The sequence below is a fragment of the Palaemon carinicauda genome, chromosome 22 (genome assembly GCF_036898095.1).
Source record: "Palaemon carinicauda isolate YSFRI2023 chromosome 22, ASM3689809v2, whole genome shotgun sequence".
In the NCBI taxonomy this organism is placed as follows: domain Eukaryota; kingdom Metazoa; phylum Arthropoda; class Malacostraca; order Decapoda; family Palaemonidae; genus Palaemon; species Palaemon carinicauda.
The window spans coordinates 69,068,857-69,082,928 of NC_090746.1; the positions used below are offsets into that span (position 1 = coordinate 69,068,857).

At 34.6% G+C, this 14,072-nt stretch overlaps 1 protein-coding gene across 2 annotated transcripts in view; it reads right to left on the reverse strand.

Moving 5' to 3' along the window:
* Positions 1-204: 204 nt before the first annotated feature.
* LOC137616532 (putative protein MSS51 homolog, mitochondrial) overlaps positions 205-14,072 on the reverse strand; it is a 92,424-nt gene continuing 78,556 nt past the window's right edge. For both annotated transcript variants that reach the window (XM_068346373.1, XM_068346374.1), the window contains exon 3: positions 205-2,118. In XM_068346373.1, coding sequence (XP_068202474.1) covers positions 798-2,118 — 1,321 coding nt within the window. In that variant the 3' untranslated portion in view covers positions 205-797. The remainder of the gene's footprint in view (positions 2,119-14,072) is intronic.

The following is a 14,072-nucleotide window of genomic DNA, read 5'->3' on the forward strand; positions in this document are numbered from 1 at the left end:
AAATATCACGGAACATACAGGATATAGGGGACAAGTAAAAAAATAAATGTTTTTAATAGACAAAAAAAAAAAAAAAAAAAAAAAAAAAAAAACGACGACTAATATTTACCATGGATTATCTATCCTATGTGCCTCTCATCTATACATAATACCTGAATAAAAATATTTTTGTGCATCTAGGGCAAAAGTTACTTTTAATAAAAAAAAAAACATTCATGTGAAATTCACAGCACTACCAGATCTTCAACTTTCATTCACACTTTGTATAGTAACATCCATTGAAAAATAAATGCAGTATTCTATTTGTACTGATGTAATTGGACTAAAACTTGGGGCAGTAGGCAGTATGTTTCTTATTGTAAAATTTGTCTAATTAATAAATGTGAAAATCACATGTAACACTATACCAATAAGCAGTACCCTTTCCAATTTTGAAATGCTTCAATTGCAGTTTAAAACTTCTAAGAAAAAATCTTTCTTATTCAATGGTAAAACTAACTAACTTTGTGTTCAACAAAGACCCCCTTTTAATAAAACTCAACTTTGTTCAATAATCCTTGATTGCAGAATGACTGGCGACAGTAAAAAAAAAATAAAAAGTACAAACTTCAGCAAAAATACAACTATTATTTTACCATAAAAATTTCCTCTTTCAACAAAATTAGACTATATAAATGTTTGTACTCCTTGTTTGTTATGTAACTCAGGTAATAATTGTATCTGCCTGAAGTATTCAAAATATATAAAAGTGTCTTGAATTGACATTGTACTAAAAGTTCCTGTGAAAAATTGTATCATCATTTACATATTTTCTCTCCATTAACAGCTGTAATATAATGATTGTTATAAAACATATCGCAATCATCATCCCTGCTAAAATCCCGAATTGGTCTCAGACCTCTAAATGGATTGAGATGAGGAGGAAGTGTAACAACTTCTTGCAGTTGAAAATGTTTCAACTTCTTTTCTATCGAGTCAACATTCAACTTCTCTAATATCGTTTCAGATTCCAAGGATGCGTATTTGTTTCCCAACACAGTTCTACGATCTCTTTCAGACTCCCATTTTGAGTAAGATGTAAATATCAGAGGAACAGTAGGATCTGATGTCATAATTCTGATACTTCTTGGCCATGTGTCCTTTGACATTCCTAAAAATGCATGAAATCCACAGTTGTATGCAATAATTACATCTGGCTTGCAATAATGCTCGCTTGTGACATACTCGTGATAATACATGTTAAAGAACTCATACTTGAAATCCTTACCACTTTTTTCACACTTTTTACACAAAGCTACTTTCCCATCACGAAATACATGTTGATTATTGAATGTATCTGATGTGCCAGGAATTGCCTCTGGTCCTATATGTAATGTATTTAATTTCTTCAAACTTGGTAAGCGATGAAGAAAAAATTCCCAATGAGCAAGACCTAAGGTTTCTCTATAGCCATCAGCACCTACCACATGAACGTTTAGCTCTGTCATATTACAGATTTTCTCCTTGTTCTTTCCAATATAGAATTGCTCTAGAGCATATAACAAAGTGACAGGATCTGACAATTTTTCAGACATCAAAATGTTTAACATTATATTAGCCAGCTCATCGGCACAATTAGGACATGTCATAATTCTTCTAATTTCTTCTCCCTCAGTTGGAATCTTTTTTTGACTAAAGCCATTTTCCATGTTCAAAAGTATTGTCATATCTTTGGGTAAAGGCTGAAATTTTTTTTGAGTTTTTACGGAAAAATGAACATTTGCTGAACCCCTGTGCTTTATCAGTTTATCCACACCTACAGAAATAAGATAACTACCACACCACTGTATGTGCTTGTGAGCATCTTCATCGAGATGTTCTTTAGAACAATAGAAAACTGAACGACATGTGGGGCACGGAAAAATCTGGGAAAGATCAGAATCCTTACAAATCTCACAAACTTTAGGAAACGAAATAACTTCTCTTTCAAACTGTTCTAAAGGTCTACCAAGATTCACTGAGAGTGCACAATGCAGAGAAGTTCTAAACTGTATCCAACTTCTTATATGTGTAACTTGCCCCTTGGCTTTTGAAAAAACATTCTTCCCACATTTCACAGCATTTGCCATACAAATCAACCTGTTAAAAAAAAAATAGAATAAAAAAATAATTCAAGACCTTATGATATGTACTGAAAATGAAGTTCTTTTTTTATGCAGTAAATGACATTAAAAATGCTGAATACATGATTATTGACAAAATAATTGGAGCAAGCCTGTCTTCTCACATTTGACATCCAAGGAATATGTGTTCTACTTACCCATTATGACCTATCAATTAAAACTCCACTTCCAATTGTATAAAACTTATCGTAAATTAAATATAAAAATAAATTTAACAATTGGCCGTTCTTTTATAAACACATGCAAATAATTCATACAACCATAAAAATTCAACTATTTTTGCATGCCATCAAAATTTCCATTTTCCATTTCCAATTTGAATCAGGGGGGGGGATGAATCAACATATGTTGATATGATTGACAGACCAATAAAGAATATAACTAGAAATTAAAGGAAGCACACTTTTCATTCAACTATTGAGTTTATATAAAATTGGAAAGATTTTCTTAAATTTTTTCCAATATATTGTGTATCATTATTAGTTTTCAAAAAGTGGACAGTCACAACTTAGCATTCCAAGAAACAGTAATTATGGGTATCTATTCATAATTATATAATCCCAGATTCACTACAGGCATTGATAAAAATGACAAAACCATTGCAGTACAGGTAGCCCTTTTTTTAAGGGGGGGGGGGGATAACAGAGATAAGCGCGAAAAGCAAGAATCCGCAAATACTCTTGCTTCCCTAGGGTAGGTCAACTCAACCTACCAACTAGCCAACCATTACCTACCTGCAGTTGACTAACACACCAGGTAACCCAGTGTACTGCACTACATGCTTTTCCTGTGCTTTCTATCATGGAATTTTAGTTCTTACTACTATCCAGATGTAATTGTACATTATCAACACAACTTCAGTGCAAGGTAAGACAACTAATAAACCAAAAATCATCACCACAACTCTTAAAACTCGTCACCTCCACACCATGCCTTGTATACTTTTCAACCAAAGAATTTAACCATAAAAGAAACCCATTCTGGTACAACTCAGGAACATAAATGGTGGTCTACCCTTAAATATGCACTCTTTGGTGTATATGCATAAGTTCTTCCTTTACTTAAACCAGATGGCTCAGTCACTCACTGTCCAAAGGAAAAGCCAACCCTATTGGCTGATGTTTTTTACAGTAAACAGAGTAATGAAAAACTTGAACTTCCTATTCATGTTTTCCTGAGGCTAAACTAACTAGTTTATCTTTTCGATCTTGTGAAATTAAAGCTCTGTTGACGGACCTTGATGCTTATGGAGGTGTTGACCCAAATGGTATTTTTCCATTGTTTTTTATAAAGACAGCAGATTTCTTAGCTCCAAAGTTGTTATTTTGCGCAAGTTAGCAAGAAGAGGAGCTTTTAGCACTTGTTGGAGGATTGGTAATGTTACTCATTATGTAAATGTGTTTGTGGTAGCTCAAGTCCCACTTATTACCGCCCAATTTCCATAACTCCCATATTATCTAAAGTTTTTGAGCGTCTTCTGGCAAAAAGTCTTAATAGGTTTGATGAAGGTAACCACCTATTCCCTAGTTTGCAATTTGGTTTTCGTAAAGGCCTTGGAGCATGTGATGCCCTTCTTACAATCTCCAATGATGTACAGAAATCCCTTGATTGTGGTCAGGAAGTTCGTATGGTTGGCCTTGATTTTAGTGCTGCCTTTGACCATGTTAATCATGAGGCCCTTATTTTCAAACTCAAACAGTTGGGAGTGGGTGGGTCGTTTCTTAGCTTTATCATTGATTTTTCAAGTAATAGATCTCAAAGAATTGTTGTTGATGGGCACCATAGTGAGTATAGGAATGTGATATCCGGTGTTCCACAGGGTAGTGTTCTTGGCCGATTACTTTTCATACTAAATTCACATGACATGTGATTTGGCCTAGAAAACAAGCTTGTTGCATATGCAGATGATGCTCCTCTCTTTGCATCAATTCTATTCCCTGAATGTAAATCTCGGGTTGGTGAATCCCTTAATAGAGATTTAGCTAAAATTAGTGCATGGTGCAAATTATGGGGTATGAAGTTGAATCCTAACAAAACTCAAAGTATGATTGTAAGTAGGTCAAGGACGATGGCTCCTCGACATCCGGATCTCAGTATTGATAATGTTTCTTTAAATTTGTATGACTTAAAATTTTAGGTGAGATTCTCGATAGGAAATTTACTTTTGAGAAACACATTAGGTCTGTGTCTTCTTCAATTGCACAAAAAATTGGCTTATTGAGAAAGTCTTTTAAGATTTTCGGTGATCAATCTATTCTGTAGTGTTTTAATTCTTTCATTCTAAAAGGTAAATATGATAAAGTTGATAGGGAAGCAATGTGGAATGTGATGAGGTTATATGGAGTTGGTGGAAGGTTGTTGCAAGCAGTGAAAAGTTTCTACAAAGGTAGTAAAGCAAGTGTTAGGATAGGAAATGAAGTGAGCGATTAGTTTCCAGTGAGAGTGGGACTGAGACAGGGATGTGTGATGTCACCGTGGTTGTTTAACTTGTATATTGGAGTGGTGAGAGGTGAATACTCGAGTGCTGGGACGAGGATTGAAACTGGTAGACGAGGATGACCATGAATGGGAGGTAAATCAGTTGTTGTTTGCGGATGATACTGTACTGGTTGCAGACGTGGAAGAGAAGCTTGGCCGATTAGTGACAGAATTTGGAGGGGTGTTGGGAGAAGGAAGTTGAGAATTAATGTGGGTAAGAGTAAGGTTATGAGATGTATGAAAAGGGAAGGTGGTGCAAGGTTGAATGTCATGTTGAATGGAGAGTTACTTGAGGAGGTGGATCAGTTTAAGTACTTGGGGTCTGTTGTTGCAGAAAATGGTGGAGTGGAAGTAGATGTATGTCAGAGAGGGAATGAAGGATGCAAAGTGTTGGGGGCAGTTAAGGGAGTAGTAAAAAATAGAGGGTTGGGCATGAATGTAAAGAGTGTTCTGTATAAGAAAGTGACTGTACCAACTGTGATGTATGGATCAGAGTTGTAGGGAATGAAAGTGATGGAGAGACAGAAATTGAATGTGTTTGAGATGAAGTGTCTAAGGAGTATGGCTGGTGTATCTCCAGTAGATAGGGTTAGGAATGAAGTAGTGAGGATGAGAAAAGGTGTAAGAAATGAGTTAGCAGCTAGAGTGGATATGAATGTGTTGAAGTGGTCTGGCCATGTTGAGAGAATGGAAAATGGCTGTCTGCTGAAGAAGGTGATGAATGCAAGAGTTGATGGGAGAAGTACAAGAGGAAGGCCAAGGTTTGGGTGGATGGATGGAGTGAAGGGAGCTCTGGGTGCTAGGAGGATAGACGTGAGAGAGGCAGGAGAGCGTGCTAGAAATAGGAATGAATGGCGAACGATTGTGACGCAGTTCCGGTAGGCCCTGCTGCTTCCTCCGCTGCCTTGGATGTCTGCGGAGGTAGCAGCAGTAGGGGATTCAGCATTATGAAGCTTCATCTATGGTGGATAATATGGTAGGGTGGGCTGTGTCACCCTAGCAGTACCAGCCAAACTCTGTTGAGTCCCTTGTCAGGCTGGGAGGAACATAGAGAGGAGACGTCCCCTTTTTTGTTTCATTTGTTTGATGTCGGCTACCCCCCAAAATTGGGGAAGTGCCTTGGTATATGTATGTATGTATTCTACCTTGTTTTGAGTATTGTTCTCCTGCCTGGTGTTCAGCTGCTGATTCTCATCATAATTTGTTGGACAGAAACTTACGGTCTATTAAATTTCTTATCCCTGATCTAGGTAAAAATTTTTGGCACCGTTGTTCAATTAGTTCATTATGCATGTTGCATAAGATTTTTCCTAACTCTGACCATCCTTTACATTCAGATCTCCCTGGACAATTCTATCCTGTTCGTAATACTAGGCAGGCAGTTGATTCTAATAGCCAGGCCTTCTCCATCATGAGGCTCAATACTACACAGTATTCTAGAAGTTTTATTCCAGCTGTGACCAAGTTGTGGAATGATCTTCCTAATCGGGTAGTTGAATCAGTAGAACTTCAAAAGTTCAAAGTTGGAGCATATGTTTTTATGTTGACCAGGCTGACATGAGTCTTTTTATAGTTTATATATGATATATCTGTTTTTTACGTTAATAGTTTATATAGGAAATCTGTTTTGACGCTTTTACTGTTTAAGAATAATTTATTGCTCACTTGTTCTCATCATTTATTTATTTCCCTATTTCCTTTCCTCACTGGGCTATTTTTCCCTGTTGGAGCCCTTGGGCTTATAGCATCTTGCTTTTCCAACTTGGGTTGTAGCTTGGCTAGTAATAATAATTGTTTATATCTAACCACACTCAATAATACTATTGAGTAAAAAAAGTCACCAATAGTTGGTGGTTGAAATGCACCATAAATTGAATACCATAAAAAATGATAATGTTGTTTTATGACAAAACATGCCTGGTAATACACTCAAGTGACGTTGGGATATGTCATCAGCATCATTATTATTATTATTACTATTACAAGCTAAGCCACAAAAGAGTATAACACATGGTTGTATACCACACACAGGTCACAGGAAATTTCACTAAAAACTCTCCTCTCCCTAATATTAGCCCCTTCTCCTCCATTCTTCAGACAACCAACAAAGTCTGGGATTCTAGCCTTTATTTCTGAATATCTAAGAGCTAATTTAGTCCTTTTTTTTTTTTTTACCATATGATAATCACACCACTCTCTCTAGCCAATGATGACATTCCGTACTTGAGGAATTACTCAAACCCCCGACATCCCCAGCTTGAAGATTAGGGATCCTCATGTCTCGCCTTGCCATCAACCAAAATACTTGCGATTATAGTCATTATTCATGATTATGTAAGGTCTATTTAGTGTAATGCTATGTCCACCTGTGACTACCACAAGTCCCACCCACGAAAAGCAAGATGCTATAAGCTCAAGGGCTCCAACAAGGAAAAATAGCCCAGTAAGGAAAGGAAATAAGGAAATTAATAAACGACATAAGAAGTAATGGACAATTAAAATATTTTAAAAACATTAGCATTAAAACAGACATTTCATATGTAAACTATAAAAGGACTTAAGGGGACCGTCCGCCATGTTTTCTTTTTTTTTTTTTACATAACTTTCAGAAATCGAAAATAGTTTTACTGTTTCTATGTAAGCAGAAACATATCGTACATGCTCTCCAGAAGTTTCAGCCAATTATTTTTAAAAATAATGAAGATGTAGCGCTTTAAATGACGACGTCATATTTACTGCATCGTCTGTATGAACAAGTTTGACAGAATCGTCTTTGCGTGTATATTTTTTTTTTCATTTATATAGCGATTTTTCACTTATATTTCGAAATCTCATACGCCTGGCAGAGATTGAAGGCATTGGTAGACAGTAGGCGAACGCAACTACAATCTACTAGAAGAACAGCCAGAGTTCCCAAAGACATATAGAAATTACATTGCATGTGTTTGTTTTCTTGCAGTTTGTATATACATTGTTTTCAAAACGTCCTCATCAACTTTATAGCCAGGCCAATGTTACCTAAAAATAAAAAAAAATAAAAAGAAATAAAAAAGGAATCATGAAAAAGTCAGCATGTTCAACATGAAAACATTTGCTGCAAGTTTGAACTTTTGAAGATCTACGGATTCAACTACCCGATCAGGAAGATCATTCCACAATTTGGTCACAGCTGGAATAAAACTTCTAGAGTGATGGACAAGGCCTGACTATTAGAATTAACTATAAGCCTAGTATTACGAACAGGATGGAACTGTCAGGGAAGATCTGAATGTAAAGAATATATTTTCATATTAAAATAAATTTTTGAACATACTTACCCGGTGGATATATATATATATATAGCTAACGTCTCTGACGTCCAACAGAAAATACAAAACTCGCGGCGATCGAAGATTGGGCAGCTGGGTGTATACAACTAGCGCCGCCACTCGCCAGGATACTGTAATCATTCCTCAATTCCTCAGTTCTTCTCTGCCCATAGGGTCTCTAGAGGGGTGGAAGGGAGGGAGTATAATTATATATATCCACCGGGTAAGTATGTTTAAAAATTTATTTTAATATGAAAATATCATTTTTAAACATCGAACTTAGCCGGTGGATATACAGTACAGTGAACCCTCGCTACTTCGCGGTTCAACCATCGCGGATTCACCACTTCGCGGATTTTTTCCATAACCCATATATATAGTAATATATATATATATATATATGTATGCATGTATATATGTATGTATGTATATATGTAGGTATGTATATGTGTATACATATAAATATATATATACTGTATATATATACACACACATATATATATATATATATATATATATATATATATATATATGTATGCATGTATTTATGTATATATGTATGTATGTATATATGTAGGTATGTATATGTGTATACATATAAATATATATATACTGTATATATATACACACACACATATATAATATATATATATATATATATATATATATATACAGTAGGGTCCCGAATTATGCGAGATTTTGGTCAATGAAAGGCCTCGTGTAATTGGAAATTCGTATATTTCGAAACACATCATGGCGGCAAACAGCAACCTACCCGTCAATTTTTTTTCACTCCATTTCTAGCTTTCTAGCTATATATATACTGTATATACACTGTGTGTGTATGTATATGTGTATGTATGTATGTATATATTATATATATATAAAACATATATATATATATATATATATATATATATATATATATATATATATATATATATATATATATATATACACAGTAGGGTCCCGAATTATGCGAGAATTTGGTCGATTAATGACCTCGTGTAAATGGAAAATCGCGAATTTCGAAACCCACAACTAACAGAAATAATTCCATTGTGGCCATGGCAACCAGCAATTTGCCTATTCAAATGTGTTTACTACCCATTTCCAATACTTTCTTTGTACTAAACTGTATTTCTTTATAATATCAAATTGTTTTTGTAAATAAATAAAACATTTAATATACTTTAAAGTTCTAATAACTTGAAAAATGGTTTAAATTATAACCAGGATAGGTGTAAACACCATATATTTCCCGTTACAACACAACCCAAAATACAGACAAATTTTAATGTTTGTCATATCTATTGTATAATACAACTGGTGAATAGCAAAACCATCACTCTATAGACTAGCTTGTTGTATGATTGAAAATCCAGAATTATCAAAATAAAGGCGATTTTATATCATGCGTTTCCTAAACACGCTAAAAAGCAGAATAGAAAACGACAACCAATGTTTTGTTTACGTTTAACTCTGATCACAACGAAGAAACAGACGCATTTATACATCTGTGTTTTTGAATTGACAGCAATTTTACCAAGTATAGATTATATGTTGAATTTGTTATTACCAATGTTCTAATTATTTTTTAATAGAACTATCAAATAAATGAAATGAATGCCATTTATGAAATGTTTTTCTTTATGATGCCGCCTGAAACGGAAACCTTCCATTTGTTTACGCTCCATCTTCGATCATAATAAACAAACGAATGCATTAAACACACATGATCTAAGTCATAACTAATGATATTACAAACATTTAGTAAACATTATGTTATTACAAATATTTTACTTACCGTATCCATATCAATTCCTAAATTCGTAGCAAAGCTGGAAATTTTTTTTTCCTTATGCGTTTAATCCACAATAGCAAACTGCCGCTAACGACAGAGTGATAACTTACGATAATTCTAAACTGTTACGAAAGATAATTGTCCTTTCCATATCCAAAATACTTTTCCTAACTCCAGTTATAAGTCAACCTGTACCCACCTCAATTATGGATCCATATGCAAAAAAAGTAAAAGAAGAAAGTACTAATCCTATTTTTAAAGTCACCGAACAATTAGGTTACCGCTATAACGTTCGATGTGAGAGAGAGAGAGAGAGAGAGAGAGAGAGAGAGAGAGAGAGAGAGAGAGAGAGAGAGAGAGAGAGAGAGAGAGAGAGAGAGAGAGAGATGGTTTTAAAGTACTAAACAATAAATATGATAGGTTATAACACATTGGTGTTTATGTAATATTAACTGTATAGATGGTTTGAATAAGTTAAGAAATGGTGTAAACAATTCTTTGTTATTGTATTCGCGCGGAAGCTAGACATCAGCTGATGTGATCACAGCCAAAAGTAAAACAAAAATAAGTTAGCAATACTCGATTTTTAAAACACACCCGAAATTTAACAACATAAGTACATGTTTTATTATAGCGCAATTGACATTTAAAGAGTAAAAATTTTCTGGAATAGAATGGTGTTTCCTAAAAAATAGTGGTTTGCTGACGAAATCGGTTACCGTATTTTAAGCTATGATTGAAATGGATGTATACACGGTATAATTTTTTCGTTTTGTATTTAATTGACACTTCAAGAAAACCGATTTTGGTTTCTTCATCTATTTGTAAGTATTGTATAACGAGAGAGAGAGAGAGAGAGAGAGAGAGAGAGAGAGAGAGAGAGAGAGAGAGAGAGAGAGAGGAGAGAGATATTATGACGCAGAAGGTTACAGACCTAGAACAGGGGAGGATGAAGGTGGGGGGAGTGATGAGATAGGCTGGGTGGACTCGCAGGGGAGACGGTAGGAGACGGGGGAAGGGGGGATTTGGTTGCCAGTGGCTAAAAATAGATTCTGAAAGACGGTAAAGGGAAAAACGAAACCCATCGAATAAACAGAATAAGGAAAGGGAATAAGATTCAGAGGAATAATAGATATAATGGAATGAAAATGACTAGATGGAGTTAGTTGTGATAAGAATAATTTAGATATTTGAAATAAGAGTGTCTGAGGAGGTATAGAAGGAATTCGTGATAAATATAGAGGAATATCAAAGGATACAGTTAGTTTGCATTAAAGGGTTTGTTATCGTTTATCGGCAGTGAATAGCCTAAACTTCGGTAACGAGTCGTCAATATTTTGTCATATTTCAAACAGTATACATTTGATTTGCAAACATTGGTTTTGTAGAGTAGACAGTAAAATAAAATCTAGAGAGAGAGAGAGAGAGAGAGAGAGAGAGAGAGAGAGAGAGAGAGAGAGAGAGAGAGAGAGAGAGAGATTTCTGCCATCAAATCTCTCTCTCTCTCTCTCTCTCTCTCTCTCTCTCTCTCTCTCTCTCTCTAGATTTTATTTTACCGTCTACTCTACAAAACCAATGTTTGCAAATCAAATGTATAGCCTACTGTTTAAAATATGACAAAATATTGACGACTCGTTACCGAAGTTTAGGCTATTCACTGCCGATAAACGAACCCAGTCTACTCGTGAAAACCTTGAACGCCCAGAGGGAAAAATAAGGCTTTTAAATATACTGTACTAAACAAAAATAATGCTTTAATATACCATCATTAACACTACCATTACAATTATCGTAAGGTTGGAGAAAGATAAAGATTGCCGAGAACGTAACCACATTTCTGTTTACATTTTGTCAGCTGGACTCGCACAGTTAACAGTTGATTTCATTGTTGATGTGGAATTTTATCCTTAAATAGGCTATTCATTATGAAATTATGTTAATGAAATGTAATGTTAATATTGTTTTGTAACATTTATTATAAATCACCGTATTTAGGGCTACCAATATACTTAAAAAGACTATAGATTTGATACATTTTGTAGTGCTTGACTCGCGAACTTTGAACAGCCTCGTGGATACAGAAAATTTATTTTTGAAAAATAGCGATCGTGGAAAAGGGGAATCGTGTAATTCGAACACGCTTAATTCGGGACCCTACTGTATATATACTGTAGCTTTTATCTTAACAATACTGTAAGAAATCCTTCTTATAGATTTTTTTTATAAAATACTGTACAAAATTTCTTTTATGGATAAATAAAACAATAAAAAGTTGTTAAAGTTTTGATAATTTGCTATGACTGTAGTATTTACTACTGTACTATGCATAGCTTACTGTTTTCAGTATTTTCCGAATGATGTAGAATTATTTCCTATAGATACAAAAAACAAAAAAGGGTTTTCAAGGTTTGATACAGTATCTAGCAATAGTTAAAAATTACAGTATAGTACTGTATATCCATGATGACACTCCCACACGTAAACACGGCCAGTAGGCGCAAGTGTGCACTAGGCTGCTGTACGATAATCACGCTTTTTTTGCCCTGAGCGGTCATTTCACTAATGATAATTTTTCAAAGTTAATATAATTTCTTTATGCTTATAATTCGTAATTATAGTTAAAAGTAGGGATATTAATTAAATGGTTGAGTAAAAAAAACAATTAATACTACTATTATTTAATTTCAAATGGCTACATAATACTGAATATTCTAATGGGTTCTTTTTATCTTCAATCGTAAATCTTACGCCTGGATAAGCAACAAAAGGAAAGGGATAGGTCTCTCTCTCTCTCTCTCTCTCTCTTCATATCGTTTCCTGTATAGTTTTCAAATATGTTCGTCATACATTTGTACATTATTTATCCACTTTATTCTCTCTCTCTCTCTCTCTCTCTCTCTCGGCGTTTCCTTTCCCTTTATAGTTTTGTGGAATTTCGTTGTCCAGTCATTCGGTAATGAGAAGTCATTTTCGCTTTCGGCATCGAAAGAAAACTTTGTTTCTTCAATATACTCATCACTGGAGGATTCAGAACTAGTGCTCTCATTATCAAACAGGTTATCATTATCAAATTCCTCAACAAGAATATCATTTATTTCATCTAAAGAAATAACCTTCCTCTTTAGACCTTTCATTACAAAAGGAACAACAAATAACCAATTATGCATGAACGCCCGAGCGCACTGATAGGAAACCACAGTTTTGTAACATCAAGCTACCTTCAGAAAAATAGTTGCCAGACATCATATAAGTTTCTATTCACAGTCCCCATGTGCTGAGAGTGTTGCCAAGTGGTGATCCTATACTTACTATACGAGTAAAGTAACATCACGAGACTGACGGCTTGTAAAAGGCAATTAAAGTCATGAACGGAATATACAGTTGAAGGCGGTACCGAGTAGATCGTGGTGAACGGTTTATCACGTGGGTGACGCTTAACAGGTTAAAAAAACATTTTATATAGTTCGGTATTTTCTCTATCCATCCTCTCCCAGAAAACCTTCAAATGTGAATTATCGGAATGTGTGCAGATCTTGACAGTGCGATAACTAGTTAGCGACTGAGAATAAAAAAAATAAAAAGCCCGATTGACGATGCTGATGAAGAGGATATCGAATACCGATTTTTCCCTAATTGATTTTTTCTACGTTCTGTCTAATCCAATGTACAGTACATTCTTATGTAAAGGGCGAACCCCAACATTTCTTGATGCTGCTACACTTTAATTATAGATATTTTACCACCTATTTATAATCTTTATTTATAATAACATCTTTAGTACAAGCTCTTCAATATCACTTTCAGGAGTAAATGCGTTTATGATCGACGATGAAACGTAAAAAAAAAACGTTTTCCTTTCAAGAAGGCGTTTTTTTTTTTAGGAAAAAAAAACAACACGAAACAAAATTGCTCATATTTCATATATTTTGATTTTCTAAGGATAAATAAAACAACATTAATTATAACATTATTATTACATAGTACCTGGTAAGATATCTTTTGCCGCAAAAGTTAACCTATAGACAGATGTTAAAATTGGTTAGCGAGTTCGTTATGATCGGCGATGGAACGTACTAAACAAAGGGAAAAGTATGAGAAATATGTCTGGGTAATAAGCAAAGCTCTACCTCCAGTTTGTTTCTTCATTATGATCAGAGATAAACGTAAACAAAACATTGGTTGCCATTTTTTATCATGCTTTTTAGCGTGTTTAGGAAACGCATGATATAAAATCGCCTTTAATATTTGTGCCTGTTTTAGTTTAGGGTACTGTAGTACATGCATTAAGTGTTCTGTACATTAAAGGGTAGTTTGTTAACA